Source organism: Ixodes scapularis, unplaced genomic scaffold (genome assembly GCF_016920785.2).
Source record: "Ixodes scapularis isolate PalLabHiFi unplaced genomic scaffold, ASM1692078v2 PGA_scaffold13__105_contigs__length_92229423, whole genome shotgun sequence".
NCBI classification, from domain to species: Eukaryota; Metazoa; Arthropoda; class Arachnida; order Ixodida; family Ixodidae; genus Ixodes; species Ixodes scapularis.
In genome coordinates, this window is record NW_024609839.1 from 73348758 (window position 1) to 73362105 (window position 13348).

At 48.8% G+C, this 13348-nt stretch overlaps 1 protein-coding gene across 1 annotated transcript in view; it reads right to left on the reverse strand.

Moving 5' to 3' along the window:
- Positions 1-13348, reverse strand: part of LOC8038651 (E3 ubiquitin-protein ligase MYCBP2) — a 128416-nt gene that overhangs the window by 47694 nt on the left and 67374 nt on the right. Inside the window, exons 40-47 of the mRNA XM_029975062.3 lie at positions 13038-13220; positions 12195-12450; positions 11109-11318; positions 10988-11043; positions 7719-8042; positions 4396-4584; positions 2886-3057; positions 1676-1776 (exon numbers count right to left, since the gene is read on the reverse strand). Coding sequence (XP_029830922.2) covers positions 1676-1776; positions 2886-3057; positions 4396-4584; positions 7719-8042; positions 10988-11043; positions 11109-11318; positions 12195-12450; positions 13038-13220 — 1491 coding nt within the window. The remainder of the gene's footprint in view (positions 1-1675; positions 1777-2885; positions 3058-4395; positions 4585-7718; positions 8043-10987; positions 11044-11108; positions 11319-12194; positions 12451-13037; positions 13221-13348) is intronic.

Here is a 13348-nt window from a genome sequence, read left to right on the forward strand (position 1 = left end):
TTGTTGTGTTCTCTTCCTGCCCCAGTCTCAGGTTTACAATCATGTTCAACTTACACCAGCTCGCCTGCACCCTGACTACTTTTTCGTTAATGGAGAGGAGCTTTTTTTTTTTTTTGCACAGCGCAGTCTGGATTTTGGGTTCGCGCGCCGCCGCGCGCAAGGAGGTAAGGAAGAGAAGCGGAGAAGCGCTCTAAAGCGCGAAACACATGTACGATGAAACCATCCGATCCGACGTCCGACCACGCAATACGACGGTCGGAGGCGAGGGTTTTCAACGCTCTCCGGTGCTACGAAAACCCTCACCCCCGAAGGTCATACCGGCAGTCCGCATGTCGGATATGACGGTTTCGTCGTACATGTGTTTCGCGCTTAAGCCCGCGTTCACACGCAGCAACCGAATTGCTCAGACTTGCCATCATCATCATGAAATTTGATTTTTCCTGCACTATTTAGATGCACAGCTACGCGCTAAAAACGTGTTTTTATATGTTTGAATGGTGTTGAGAATAGTACCTCATCTTTCTGAAGCAGTTTATTTCCAAAAACGATCCATTTCAAACCAGAACCAAGTTCATAGCTGTCGTCATCACCACCCCAGGGGTGTCACGTGAAAATATCGCGTCCCTGATTGGCTGCAGCCGTTTCAAACGTCTTCGAATTGCTCCGAGTTGCTCGCTCGTTCGAGCCGGACCCATCTCAGCAATTCGTGTTGATCTAGGGAAAGCTAGGGAACAACCCGCCAGCAACCTCAAAATTGCTGGAAAAGTTGCCCCGCCTGAAGCGGGCCTAAGCAAACGAAACAGCTTGCGAAAGGGGGAGAAAAAAAAACAAACCACGGAGCTAAGAGAAAACAAAAACAAAAAGAAGCTTTTTTATTTTTTTTTTTTTTTGTGCACAGCGCAGTTTGGTTGCGGGGGGATCGTGCGCCGCGCGCAAGGAGGTAGCAAGGAGAAACGGAGAAGCCCTCTAAGCAAACGAAACAGCTTGCAAAAAGCGGCAAAAACAAACAAAAAACAACAAAAAAAAACACGGAACTGAGAAAAAAACAAAACAAAAAGAGGAACTTTTTTCTTCTTTTTATTTTTTTTTTTTTTTTTGCACAGCGCAGTTTGGTTACGGGGTTGAGCGCCGCGGAGATAAGAAGTTACTTCGATTTTTCAGGATAAAAGGTCCGTTCATTACGCGAGTAAATACGGACGCAAAAATTTTACTTCGCGTAATGAACGCACCCTCTAACTTTGCATCAATTTTTCGGGAAAAAAAGTGTGTTCATTCTGCGAGTAAATACGGTAATGGTCCGGTTCCAGTGTTCGTTCAGTTAGGTTCCGGTTCGACACTCTGGTTGTGAACGGCGAGTTATATTTATACCCGACTTACTTGCGTGTCTTTGACTACACCTTTTACTCGTTGCATTGTTTTCTTCGGACTATCTTTGGCTCCTGCCAGTCCTGCTGACGATTCCTTACATAATACAAACAACTGCACCATACAATTTGATCTTCCTTCACCATTTGCACAAATTTCTGCCACCTAGTAGTAAGAAAAAAAATCACTCATTCTTGGCTCTGCACAACCAAAATCAAAACGTTCACATCCTTCTTGGCTCTGCAGTCCTGGTGGCATCTTTGAAGTGACCAAGAAAAGCGCCCCAAAGACCGAGCCTACGGTAACTCACCCTGTTGGGCTGGTGGGACGACTTCTGGGTACTGCTCTTGGATGGGATCACCAAACCCTGGGGGGGCTCCTTCACCTCCACCAGGCGGCACTGGGAGCTCCCTGGAAACACAGATGCCGCCTTTTCAACATGTGCTCGGACATTTTTGTCGAAGAAGTAGAGCTCGGACAACACGGGTCTGAATCCACAGTGTACTGTGTGGTATGTTTATGGAGAGTTACTCAAAAAGCTATTCCTGCCAGGTTAGAAAAAGTCACCTGTATTACCAAAAAGTAAAATATTGTGCAGTGTGCAACACAGTTAGCATGGATACTCATTCAGTGGCTATTACCACATAAGAGTGTGACAGAAAACGCTTATGTGCAGCGTAATCATAGGTAGTAAAGTGCGGTGGTAGACCCAGAGCGCTTAGACAAGACGCGAGCGAGCATCAATGATGTGCTTTGGCTAACTGCGCCGCACGCTTTATGTAAATTGTGCTAACTTTGTACCATGCTAGAGAAGATTGTCATTTCCTAAGTTACAAAGACAAAAAATGGTGTTGGATACTTCTTTCTGAATTAAACCAGGGTCTTACTAAATAGGGTCCTTCAAATTCCCTACTTTTTCAGGTTTTCCCCAACTGTTTCGATTGAACTCCCTGACCATTAAAAAAAAAAAGAAAATGCAGATGATGAGGGTTGCAGTGGTGAATAGAGTGGTAGTCTATGCTGCATGGTGATGCCTCAGGCAACTGTCACTCCTCGGTGCGAAGGGTGTGGCATGCCACCGCACACCACACCCTTCAGCTTCGACGCATGTCACCGTGCTGCCGACAGTGGTCGGCGAGGCAGCAACTTTCTGATGATTTCCCGGACAATTCCCCGGCTTTTCCGGATGCTTTCGAAATTCCCCAACAATTCCAGGCTTTCCAGATTTTCTACGTTGGTAGGGCACCCCGCCAACCTCTCCTTCATGCTTTCAGTCCGTTGCAAACCTAATTACGGTTCATAGAAACCATACTTCTCAACGTTCCAATAATTCAACGAATTCCGCTTTGCAACTTTCCGTCAGCCAGATGGGAGGTACTACAATCGAGTTCTTAGAAGAAGCAAATTCGAGAAGAGGCCCAAGCACCCGCTCGGCGATCTCCCACCACAACTCCGAAGCTAGCACACGCTCGTGGCTCCATATATCCGACACGGGGAAGGGCGGCGTCTAAGGTACTTGCCGATCTCAAAGCCGTCGATGATGGCGTGTAGCAGGTACCATCCGACGGATCCGGGCGTCCAGTTGGCCGTGTAGGTGCCGTCGTCGTTGGCCCTCACCAGCATGTTCTCCGTCAGGCGCTTCTTGGTCGGAGACACGTAGCGCAGCTCCTCGAACGAGTAGTCCTCGTACGGCTGTCCCAAAAACATTCGTGATAAGTGCTCGCCTAACTTGCCAGTAATAACAATACTACAGATTGATAGTTATGAATAATAAAAAAATAATAATATTAAAATAACTAAAATAATAAATCATGATAGAATGCTATCATAAAAGCATTCTATCCATCTTATCACGTCGTTTGTTGCCCATTTGGGACCACTTTTGATGTATGGACAGGAGGGGATGCTAAACACGCCAGTTGAACACACGTTCCAAGCACCATAATTAACTTTGTAATAATGCCGTGTTTTCTGTCGGTGTTCCCTAATAACCTTAAGGGTTCCGCCGAAGCACTGAACATACGCGAAGATGTTCAGCACAAGTGTCGTGGAAACGGTTGCAACTGTAAGCAATACTACACATATTTTCCTCAAAATAATAACTCGTCCTACCGTACAAGTAATTTTCGGAGCTCGCCAAAATCCTGTACGTCACCAGGTACTAGAGATAAGTGTAAGATGAATTAACTGGCCACTATAGATGTGTGCAAGCTTGTGCTATATGTCCTTTCGCACCGCTGCTACAGCCGCGGTTCCCAACAGACAGTAGGCAGCTTTACGTGAATTGCGAGAAATTGACTGCTAGTGAATCATGTGCCGACAGTGGATTGCGAGTTCAAAGCGAATTCAAGCGAATAGTGGTTTTGGCCAAACATTTTCTAATCGAATACTGAGTAGTTTCTCTAGCCTTTCACTACCGTGCACCATGCTTAAATCAAAATGCAGCTTAAATCGTGATGGCTTGTTCCCAACCTTCCAATTGTCCAACTCTAAACTCAGTAAATCTTAATACACTAGGTACTATATTTATTAACTCTTGCATGCAAACGACAAATTTGTCGTAGCTATTCTAATTGAGGGGATTTAAAAATCTGCTTGCTATGTGCCAATAATCTTTCTCTAATTTCAAATTGTTAAAAAAAAAATAAACAAGCACAAATGGTGAACACAGGTAGTCAAGCCATCACAGCTAACATTTGTCTAGCATAATCGCAGCGGGTTAGCCCCGTCAAGTGTGCTTCGCACCGAGCACCTGTGCACTGCGGGAAAGCAATTCCCGCGGAACCCACGGGTACTGCTTCCCCTCAGTGCAAATGTTCTCAGTGGGAAGCGCACTCAAAGGGGCTGTCCTGCTGCGATCAACACTGCGAAAACTATGAATATCGCGGTTCATCTCAAAACGAATATCGAATGGCGCATTATTTGAAACTATACTATAGGAAAACTAGAATATTCGTACACCCCAAGAGTTCTCCCTACAGATATCCACAAATGGCAAATGAGCAGCTGTACACCACCCCCTGGCCTCACCTTCATGACGGTGATGGCGTAGTAGAGCATCTTGTCCTTGACGGTGACTTCGTAGGGCATGTCTAGGGTCGGAGGCGGGTGACCTCCAAAAGTGAGGAGACCCCCCCGCTCCCCAGGGTTGGCGGATGCGCCTTGGCTCGCCACACCCTCCTGGTTGTACGCATTCATTGGCACTGCCCTCACCTCCACCTGCGGGTGTGTGGAACGGCACAATGGTTGCGCCAGGACTTCTGTCCAGATCGCCCAGTAGAAGCTCTTTACAGCAAAGACTGACGTGGTAAAGCAAAGTTGAAGTATGGTTCCAATATTGATAAGGGTGTCTTTGAAACTACCGGAATATCTCGAGAGATGCCTCACCCCCGACAGATAACCCGCCGCTACTTTTGGCTTGATTTGCTATTTTCTGTTAGACACCAACACTTTTAGTAATCATAGGCTGTGTTTCAAAACTTACTTGATCCGACTCCGGAGTAAAGTTTTCGTACCGTGGCGTTCCAAAACTTACTCAAGCTTACTCGATGACGTCAGAACTCGCGTTGCAGAAGCGGGTTGTTTACTCCGGAGTAATTACTCATGCTACCCCCCCTCGATTGGGGGGTAACGTCGGATCAAATCGAGTAAATACGTCACGTGATCTGCTCGTCATCTGCTTTCTGTGCCGACAGCCGTCAAAGCTCGCCTGCTCCGTTGGTTTTGGTGGCGGACGTTCGAAATGACAAAGAATAGGTGCAGCATGCGTGGTTATTGCGATTTGCTGTTTTCAACGCACGAATTGACTGCATTACATCCAGACCGTGTACCTTCCCCGGGAAGCTATACTTGTTATTATCAGAGTGCGAGCGTAAACAGGAGCTTCTCCGCATTCTCGTCCTGGGCGTTCAAGGTTGAAAATGTTTGAACGGAATAAATGATAAGGTAGTATTTTTGATTCCTCCAGAGTGTGTGTAATGAGAGGATAACGCGTGTAAAGCTGTGAAGGCTTCGATGATTTTATTGTAATCATATTCGCGCCAAAGCGAACGTCAGTTTCATTTCATTCTCGAGAAAGCACCCTCGCGCTGTACCACTACACCGTGTCGAATCAATTTCTGCTAAACATAATCGGTGCAAATTACAATGCGTGGAATATGCATTTAGGACAATCGCGCTGATTAATTTTGATATCTAACTGTAAGGAGTAAGTAATTTTTATCTCAATATACACCTCAAAAGAAAGGTGAGTAAAAGGAGCTGGTGGATTTACCTAAAAAAAGAATGCGTCGGCATTAATATTATCGTCTCTTCGAGTGGTTTCTTCGTGATCAAGAGGATCGTCTGCTCTTTTCTGCCACCGCTGCTGTGTTTTCTTATTGCTGTAGCCCAAGACGAAGCCAATCCGCGTAGTATCCAGGTTATTATCCCGGTCGTTTCAAAATCGAGTCGCGGATCGTTTACTCGCAATGTCACGTGGTATTACCCTCTGATGTAGGAGGCACGTTACAAGGGTAAGATATGGAACATAGCCATAGTGTCTGATCAATGATGACCTCTGCATAAATGTGGCTACTTAGCTATGGCGGGATATAAGCAAACACTGCAGAATGGGAAGTGCAGTCATCTTTGCTTCATTGTCCCTCACTGCAATAACAAGTTTGGAAGGAAAACATGATCTAAAAATAGCAATTCTTCAACTTTCATTGATTGTACGCTGAACGTTAGCCCACTCCTTATTTTAACCCAATTTGCTCTCAATTTTAGGTGGGCTATCTGTCGGAATATTTCAGTAGTACAGCAAAAAAAAAAAAACACTGATGTCACAAACAATTTTCATGAAAAAACTAAGCTGTTCTATCGTATTTTAACTCCCCAACTTTTCTAAGTTTTGCCGGATTAGTTTAGCAGAACTCCAGAGCTTCTTTTTTTTTTTTTCTTTTTGAAACAAAGCAGTTCCAGAGAGTCAATACTGAGAATAATAATACACTGGGTTTTGGCACGTTTGAAGGAAATGTGCCAATGGCCTCGTAATAGTCCCACCTTGGATCTTCATTACTCAATATCATCAAGATCGACGATCGAAAGATGGCAGGCATCCAGAGTATGGGGCCCGACACCTCATGCCAACAGGACTAATACCTTTCGCCTTCGTGGAGACTAGAGCACACGCCGAAAGTGTTAGGCGAACAAAACAAGACGCAAAATATTCCCGGTTCTTGGCTGTGGCGATGCACATGGACCACACACAATCACACTGCAAACTAGCCACGACGTCATGTGATGTCATGTGACATCACCATGTTTATGGGGGTCTTTCCACTGAATTTGGCGTAGGAAGTTCCCAGCCACAACGGCCCTTCGAGAAACGCCCCTAGGGATCGGCTGCCGTCGTAGAAAGCCCCACAGTGAATCACGCACGACAGAAGAAGCCCGGTGGCCGAGTGTGTGAGCAGACCATAGCTCGGAGCACGAGGACTGAAAGCTCGCATCGCAGAACCCAGGGGTCCTGGGCTTGACGCCCCCCTCTGCCCATTTCAACCTGCGTGAGCACCGCACAGGCACGAGGTTGTGTATCGCCACTGCGCGATGCGCGTTAAAAGAATTCCGGTGGCTTAGCTCGGCTATGCCAGGATATACGTAGCGTGAGCTTATGCGCACAAAATGAGAGGCTCTATCAAGCGGCTCTGGGGCAGCATCAGACTTGGCTACTGTGGAACGGAGGCGCACAGCTGGGCACACGGCGGTGACGTCACTCCTCTGGAATGCGCAGACCAGCGAGGCGGGCGCGGCGGTGGTGGCTCCGGCGCGCCAGCTGTGTGCCATGTGACGTCACTGCTCCTCGCGCATGCGCAGCACGGAGCACGGCTCATTATGCGAGACACGTGAAACTGCTCAACCTCGGCCAGTGTACCTCATGCTACAAAACCTTTGGGTCAGCCGTGGTACCACACCAGCTAAATTTCTCGCTTATGGCGAAGATACCGAACGTCCATTAGGGCTGTCCAACTTCCTGCTGTCCAGACAAACATGCAAAACACTGGACCTTTTCCCAGTAACGGGTGCCATTTCCAGTCTATGAACTACAAACGAAGGGCAACCCAACTTGCCTCCACCTGTCGGAATACATCGGCACTGTGCCGTCATATCGATCTTCGTTGCCTTTTACACCCTAATACTAGCGTATACTCAAATGGGAATGGCCTAAAGAGGCAAAATATGCGCAAAGATAGGTGCCAAATACGTTGGCCGACTGGAACTTCGCCCTCCAAAAAACGGCGACGGCAGGAAGTGAGGCCGGGAAGGGGGTATACGCATGTGCGGAAGGTTACTGCAAAAACTTCCATTCCTACCTTCATGTTGGGCACGTGGACCAGGTGGGCGTACTGGTCCCGGGTGAGCACGGTAACGACGGAGGGCCAGCCGCAGCGCAGCTCCTCCTGGCTGCAGACAAGCTCGCACTGGCGGGGGTCCACGCAGCACTCGGGCTGCAGCCAGCGCGCCAGGCGGCCCCCGCTTGTGGACGCGCCGCTGCACGCCACAAAGTCCCGCAGGAAGGGCCGCTCGTTGGACCGGTCGCCCCCCAGGGAGAGGCTGCCTTCCAGGGCCTGCTGGATCGTCGGCAGGTGGGCCAAGGCAAAGCCCCGGGACAGCAGGGCGGAGTGACCACTCAGGGCCTGGAAGGTGCGACACCAAAACGCATTTGGGCTGTACGGCAAGAGCAAGTTGAAACGCGTCCCTTTGCACGTCGGATACGGGACGTACAAAAAAGAGGGGAAAGAAGCATCTTGGAACGGGGCAAAAATTCAAGCAGAACCAACTATAGGGTTGTCTGATTAAGCGATTAGCTGTGGACATAATTGAAAGAGCCGCGGCAGGTTGCGTCTCAATTTTCCCGCTAAATTTAGCGGGCAAGCTGAATTTGTGTGGAGGGTACGCTACATCGAGCCATGTGATGTTAATTTCCCCGTTAAGTTTAGCGAGGAAACTGAATTGGTGTTAAGATCACGTGATGTAAATTGTCCCGCTAAACGCGAAGTAGAATTTTTGCGTCCGTATTTACTCACATATTGAACGGACCTTTTATCCCGAAAAACCGACGTTACTTCTTATCTCTTTGCGCGCGGCACGTGACTCAAAAACCAAACTGTAATGCAAAAAAAAAAAAAAAGCTTCTCTGTATGTTTTTTTTTCTTGCTTCCGTTTTTTTTTTTTTTTTTTTTTCCATTTTTTACAAGTTGTTTTGTTTGCCCATGCTGCCCATACATTCGCGACCTCGCTGCACCAGGATAGGAAAGTGCGTTCATTTCGAGGGCCTCTCACTTCTCTTTCCAAAGTGCGAGGAGGAGGCGAGGACAGGATGCCTTCATTATGTGCGCTTTGCTTCTGCGAAGGCTTCTCCGCTTTTCTTTCTTATCTCCTTGCTCGCAGCGTGCGACCTCGGGACTAAACTGCGCTGTGCAGCGGCGTAGGCTTTCCACTTTCCCGGGGGGGGGGGCAGGCTGAGTTCTCCTGGGAGGGGGGGGGGAGAGTGCTGCGCGCTACTTCCTCGCCAGAACTGGAGATCGAAGCTAACGAAAACATGCTGTGATTCCATTTCCCATGTATTTTGTCAATAAAGGCAACGTGGGCGTTATTTTGTTTACATGCCGCGACTAGAAACTCGTTACATGGCACGTAAACAGCGTCTCGGTAAGGATCATGGCCTGGGCGGGGGGGCTCTGCCTTCCCCCGGATTTCGCCAGGGGGGGCACGAGCCCCGATGCCCCCCCATAGTCAACACCTCTGGCGCTGTGCAAGAAAAAAAACAGCTCCTCTTTATTTTTTTTATTTTCTCTTAATTTCGTGGGGTTTTCTTTTTTTTTTTTTTTTTTGCTGCCTTTTGCAAGTTGTTTTGTTTGCCCACGCCCATGTATTTGCAACCTCGCTGCACCAGGATAGAAAAGTGTGTTCATTTCGAGGGCTTCTCCCCTTCTCTTTCTTATCTCCTTGCGCGCGGCGCACAACCCTAAATCTAGACTGCGCTGTGCAAAAAAAAAAAAGTTATTCTCCATGATTTTTTTTCTTGCTTCCGTTGGATCTTTTTTTATTTTTTTTAATGCCTAAGGCGTTTTGTTAGCCCACGCTGCCCATGCATTCGCGACCTCGCTGCACCAGGATAAAAAAGCGTGTTCATTTCGCGCGCGTGGGAGAGGGGGGGGGGGGGGGGGGGGTCAAAATTTGACTTCCCGTTGAGGGTGTGTTTAATACGCGAGTGAAAAAAAGAAAAGTCGAAATTTTGAGAGCCGACTTGGTCGGTGCATTCATTACGCAAGTGCGTTCATTGTGTGAGTAAATACGGTAGGTCACGTGGAATCGTGTCATGTGACAATTTCTTCACTAAATATGTGTATAGACAATTGCGAGCATCTGCGCTTCGAAAGCTCTTGTGGCCACTGCCGATGGAAAAAGCCTTGCTTGGGCGCCAGTCTGGAAACCGTAGGTATGCCTCAGCAATGCTGGACTATTAGACGATCTACCCGCTCCAGTAGCAAGATGGCGGCACCCAGGGGCCGTACTTGCAAACGTCTATAGGTGACGAGACATAAAGCCATACGACATCATTTTTCTGCTAAATATAGCGAAGAAACTGAATCGGCGTTGAGCCCACGAGACAACAATTTTACCTCTAAATCTAGTGGGGAAACTGAATTGGTGTATAGGTCACGTGATATCAAGTCATGCGACATCATTTTTTTTCCCCACTGAATTGAGCGAGGAAAAAAAACAGCCAGAAACATACCTCAAAGTTGCCTGGAGATCCTAAGAAAGATAATCGCTTTAAAAGCTAATTGCTTTAAACTAATCACCTGGCTTAGACATTTTCTCAAATGTAGCAAAGGTGCAACAGCATTAATGCACAGTTCCTGCATTACTGCCAGACGAAGTGGGGAGTAGGGTGGTAAGCGGTGTGAAAATGCTTTTCCCCTTTCCTCCCTCACCCAAACTCCGCAGAGTGCAACGTCGTCGGTTAGGCACACCGTGGCATCAACCCAACAGCTGCACTTGCGCTCCGTAGCTGTCACATCTCGTACCATGCTGTGGTGCAGCCAACACAAACGCAAGCAAACGAGGTTCGTGCAGGGTTTCCACATGAAGCTGTTGCTTTAGAAGTGAGGGTTAGCCCCGTGCTCAAAAGGAGGCGTGAAAAAGTGAGAGGGAGCGATCGCGTGTGCGACAAAGCGGTAGTCACAGCCAAAAAAAGAACAACGTAGTACCCTTTGAACTTTTTTGTCTCCCCTTCTCAGAGACCAAGTCTTTGCAAATAATAAAAAAAAAACGACGGATTTTCGAAATCTATAAATGAGATCAAGGCGGCCATGGCTACAGCTAGCAGACGTTACCGGAGCTCGGTACTCAAATCAACCTGCTCTCTGACTGTACAATGCAGTGGGTAGATGCGAGGGCATCCATTTCCCCCCCCCCCCCTGAGTCCTCCAATCGCAGCTTGCCACCGTAATGCCACTGTACCTCTGCCCTTCAAAACCAAAACGGTCTCATTTAGGGGTAGGTGACGTGCCAGAAAGCACGTTCAGATCCCCGGTTAGACACGGCCGGGTTGGTAAACTACAACGAGCCTCACCTGATGCGCGAGATATTCGGCCAGTTCCATGTCTTCCTCCATCTCGCTGGGCAACACTGTCACGGAAGAAAAGTGAGGAATGTAGAAAAGACCACGCCATCAAGAGGACAGGGTCACCAACCAGTCGGGAGGATCAGGTCCCTCCTGAGCAGGGAAGAGGCGCACATGCCGCCGAGGTAGGCAAGCTCCTTCTCCAGGTGGGAGAGGCCGCCCGACGGGGAGAGGGCGGCCCCCTCGTAGCCCGTCACCTGGCACCGGAAGCCGTACGTGTTCGCCTTGTTGTCCTTCACGTAGTCCGACGCAGTCTCCAGGGAGAACACCACCTCGTTGCCTGGAAAGGTGGCCAAACGCGCGTAAGAAACAATGTTCTTTGGAAAGCTGGGAGATTAGACGGAGTAATTACTCCCAGAAGCTGGTAAACCTTGTAAAGGTCGGAGCAGAAAACAAAAGCTTGTTCCAAATCCAGCGGAAAGCTGGGAGACTAAATATAGTAATTACTCTCAGACACCGGTGATTTTGTGGAGATTGAAGCACAGAAAAAAAAGAAGGCTGTTCCAAATCCAGATGTTTTTTGAGCAATTTGGCCAAATTTACGTACCATACAAGTAACCATGACAAAGCATTTTCTCAAGTGCAGCTAGGTATACATATTTCTCAGCTAACAGCAGGCTTATAAAGTCGACGAAGATGAAACACCCCAATGGCAGATCTGGTTATCACCTAAAAAATTTACCATACTTGCACAACTATAGTACATTGTCCTTAACGTATGTTCACACCTTTACCTCGTGGCAGACACAAAAAAATTCACCTGGTTTAGAGATTCCGTCAAGTGCAACGAAGGTGCAACAGCACTTGACAGAGTTTTTAACGAGCAGCACTCGTTAAAATTCAGCAAAGATTTTTCCCCGCTAAATCGCGCGGGCGCGATCGCGCGGGGAAATTGCGACGTCATGCAACACCACGACACCATGACATCGCAATACACTTCACTTCTCGTTGCAGGAGCTACGACATAAAACCAACAGCTGCGCTCCCTCTATCGCAGACACTCTCTTCCGCGACCTTGCTAAGGTGCAACCAACACCAACACGGGCAAGCAAGGTCTGTGCAGGGCTCCCACGCGAAGATACCGCTTTAAAATGCACCCGTCGTGTCAATAGTGTCAGCTTTAAACGATTATGACAGCACAAGACTTGCAGCTGACCTGGCAAGATAGTGGCAGTGGCAGGCCAGTCCAGGGCTCCCCCAAACCTCCTCAGGACGGGCCAGTAGGGGGCACTGAGGTCCTCCTCTTCAGCGTCGTCGCTGGTGCGCAGCGCCGCGGTACACTGGGGGCTCAGCGGCGTGCCCCTGTCATTGCGGCTGGGGATGTAGAGCTGCAGGCCGTCCTCGGCTTGCGCTGTGCCGCACCGCGAGTCAAACTCCAGGGACATCCAGCGCACGCTGGGCGGGAACTTCACCTGCAGTCGGCAAGCGTGTGCGCCCGTTCATTAGAGTGCCCCGAGAACGTCTCCGACCCGTGCGTTACTGCGTCTTTAAAAGTGGTCTTTCGATTTCTGCCCCACGACGTCGCAGAAGCGGCTTGCTGTAGCCAGTCGTCGCGGTCCCGGCGGTGGCATGGCGGCACAGGCGAATGCGACAGACGTCTGTTTTGCTGCGGGTCCCTCTGCAGCCAGATGGTTGACAAAAGTCGAGGCAGACACGAGTTGGGATGCCACAACGACGGTGACCATTGCACCCACTCGCCTTTTTCGCCAACACATCTATGACCAACCACCGGAATCGTGACATCCGACGGCACGACACATTAGTTCCTAAGGCCCAGGTCGCCAGTCGAAGTCGTCTGTTCCCCAACTCGGTGGGTCTGGGAAATGTAGTCTTAAAGCTATCCTCGGCATAACTGAAGGCAGAAATAGACAGTTTGTCGAAACGAGACCGTAAGTAAGCAAGGTATCCAATTATCGTCTACCGCGAAGATATGCGACTGTATGACAAGTAAAACAGGTTATGGTCGACCATAGAAGCCAAGCCAGAGCCAGTTGCAAACCTTGGAGACGAAGACGGTAGCCGGCTTGTATGGATGGTCGCTTTCCACCGTGGCGTAAAAGACGGGGCCCGTTCCGTCGGCGCCAGTCGTTTCCGGCTGGTCCGTCGGAGGCGGTGCCCGCTGGTTCAATGTTGCCACCCACTTGAGCAGCTTCTGGACTAAGTCCAGGACCTCCACAGCACTCTGGCAACCCAATAGCACAAAGGTGTGAAGTCCACAAGAGTGGAGAAAAGTTTAATCACTACACATTCCATTCATAACAAGGAAATGCCAAAGAACAAAGGAAGTGTGAGCACTCCTTTACTTTATTT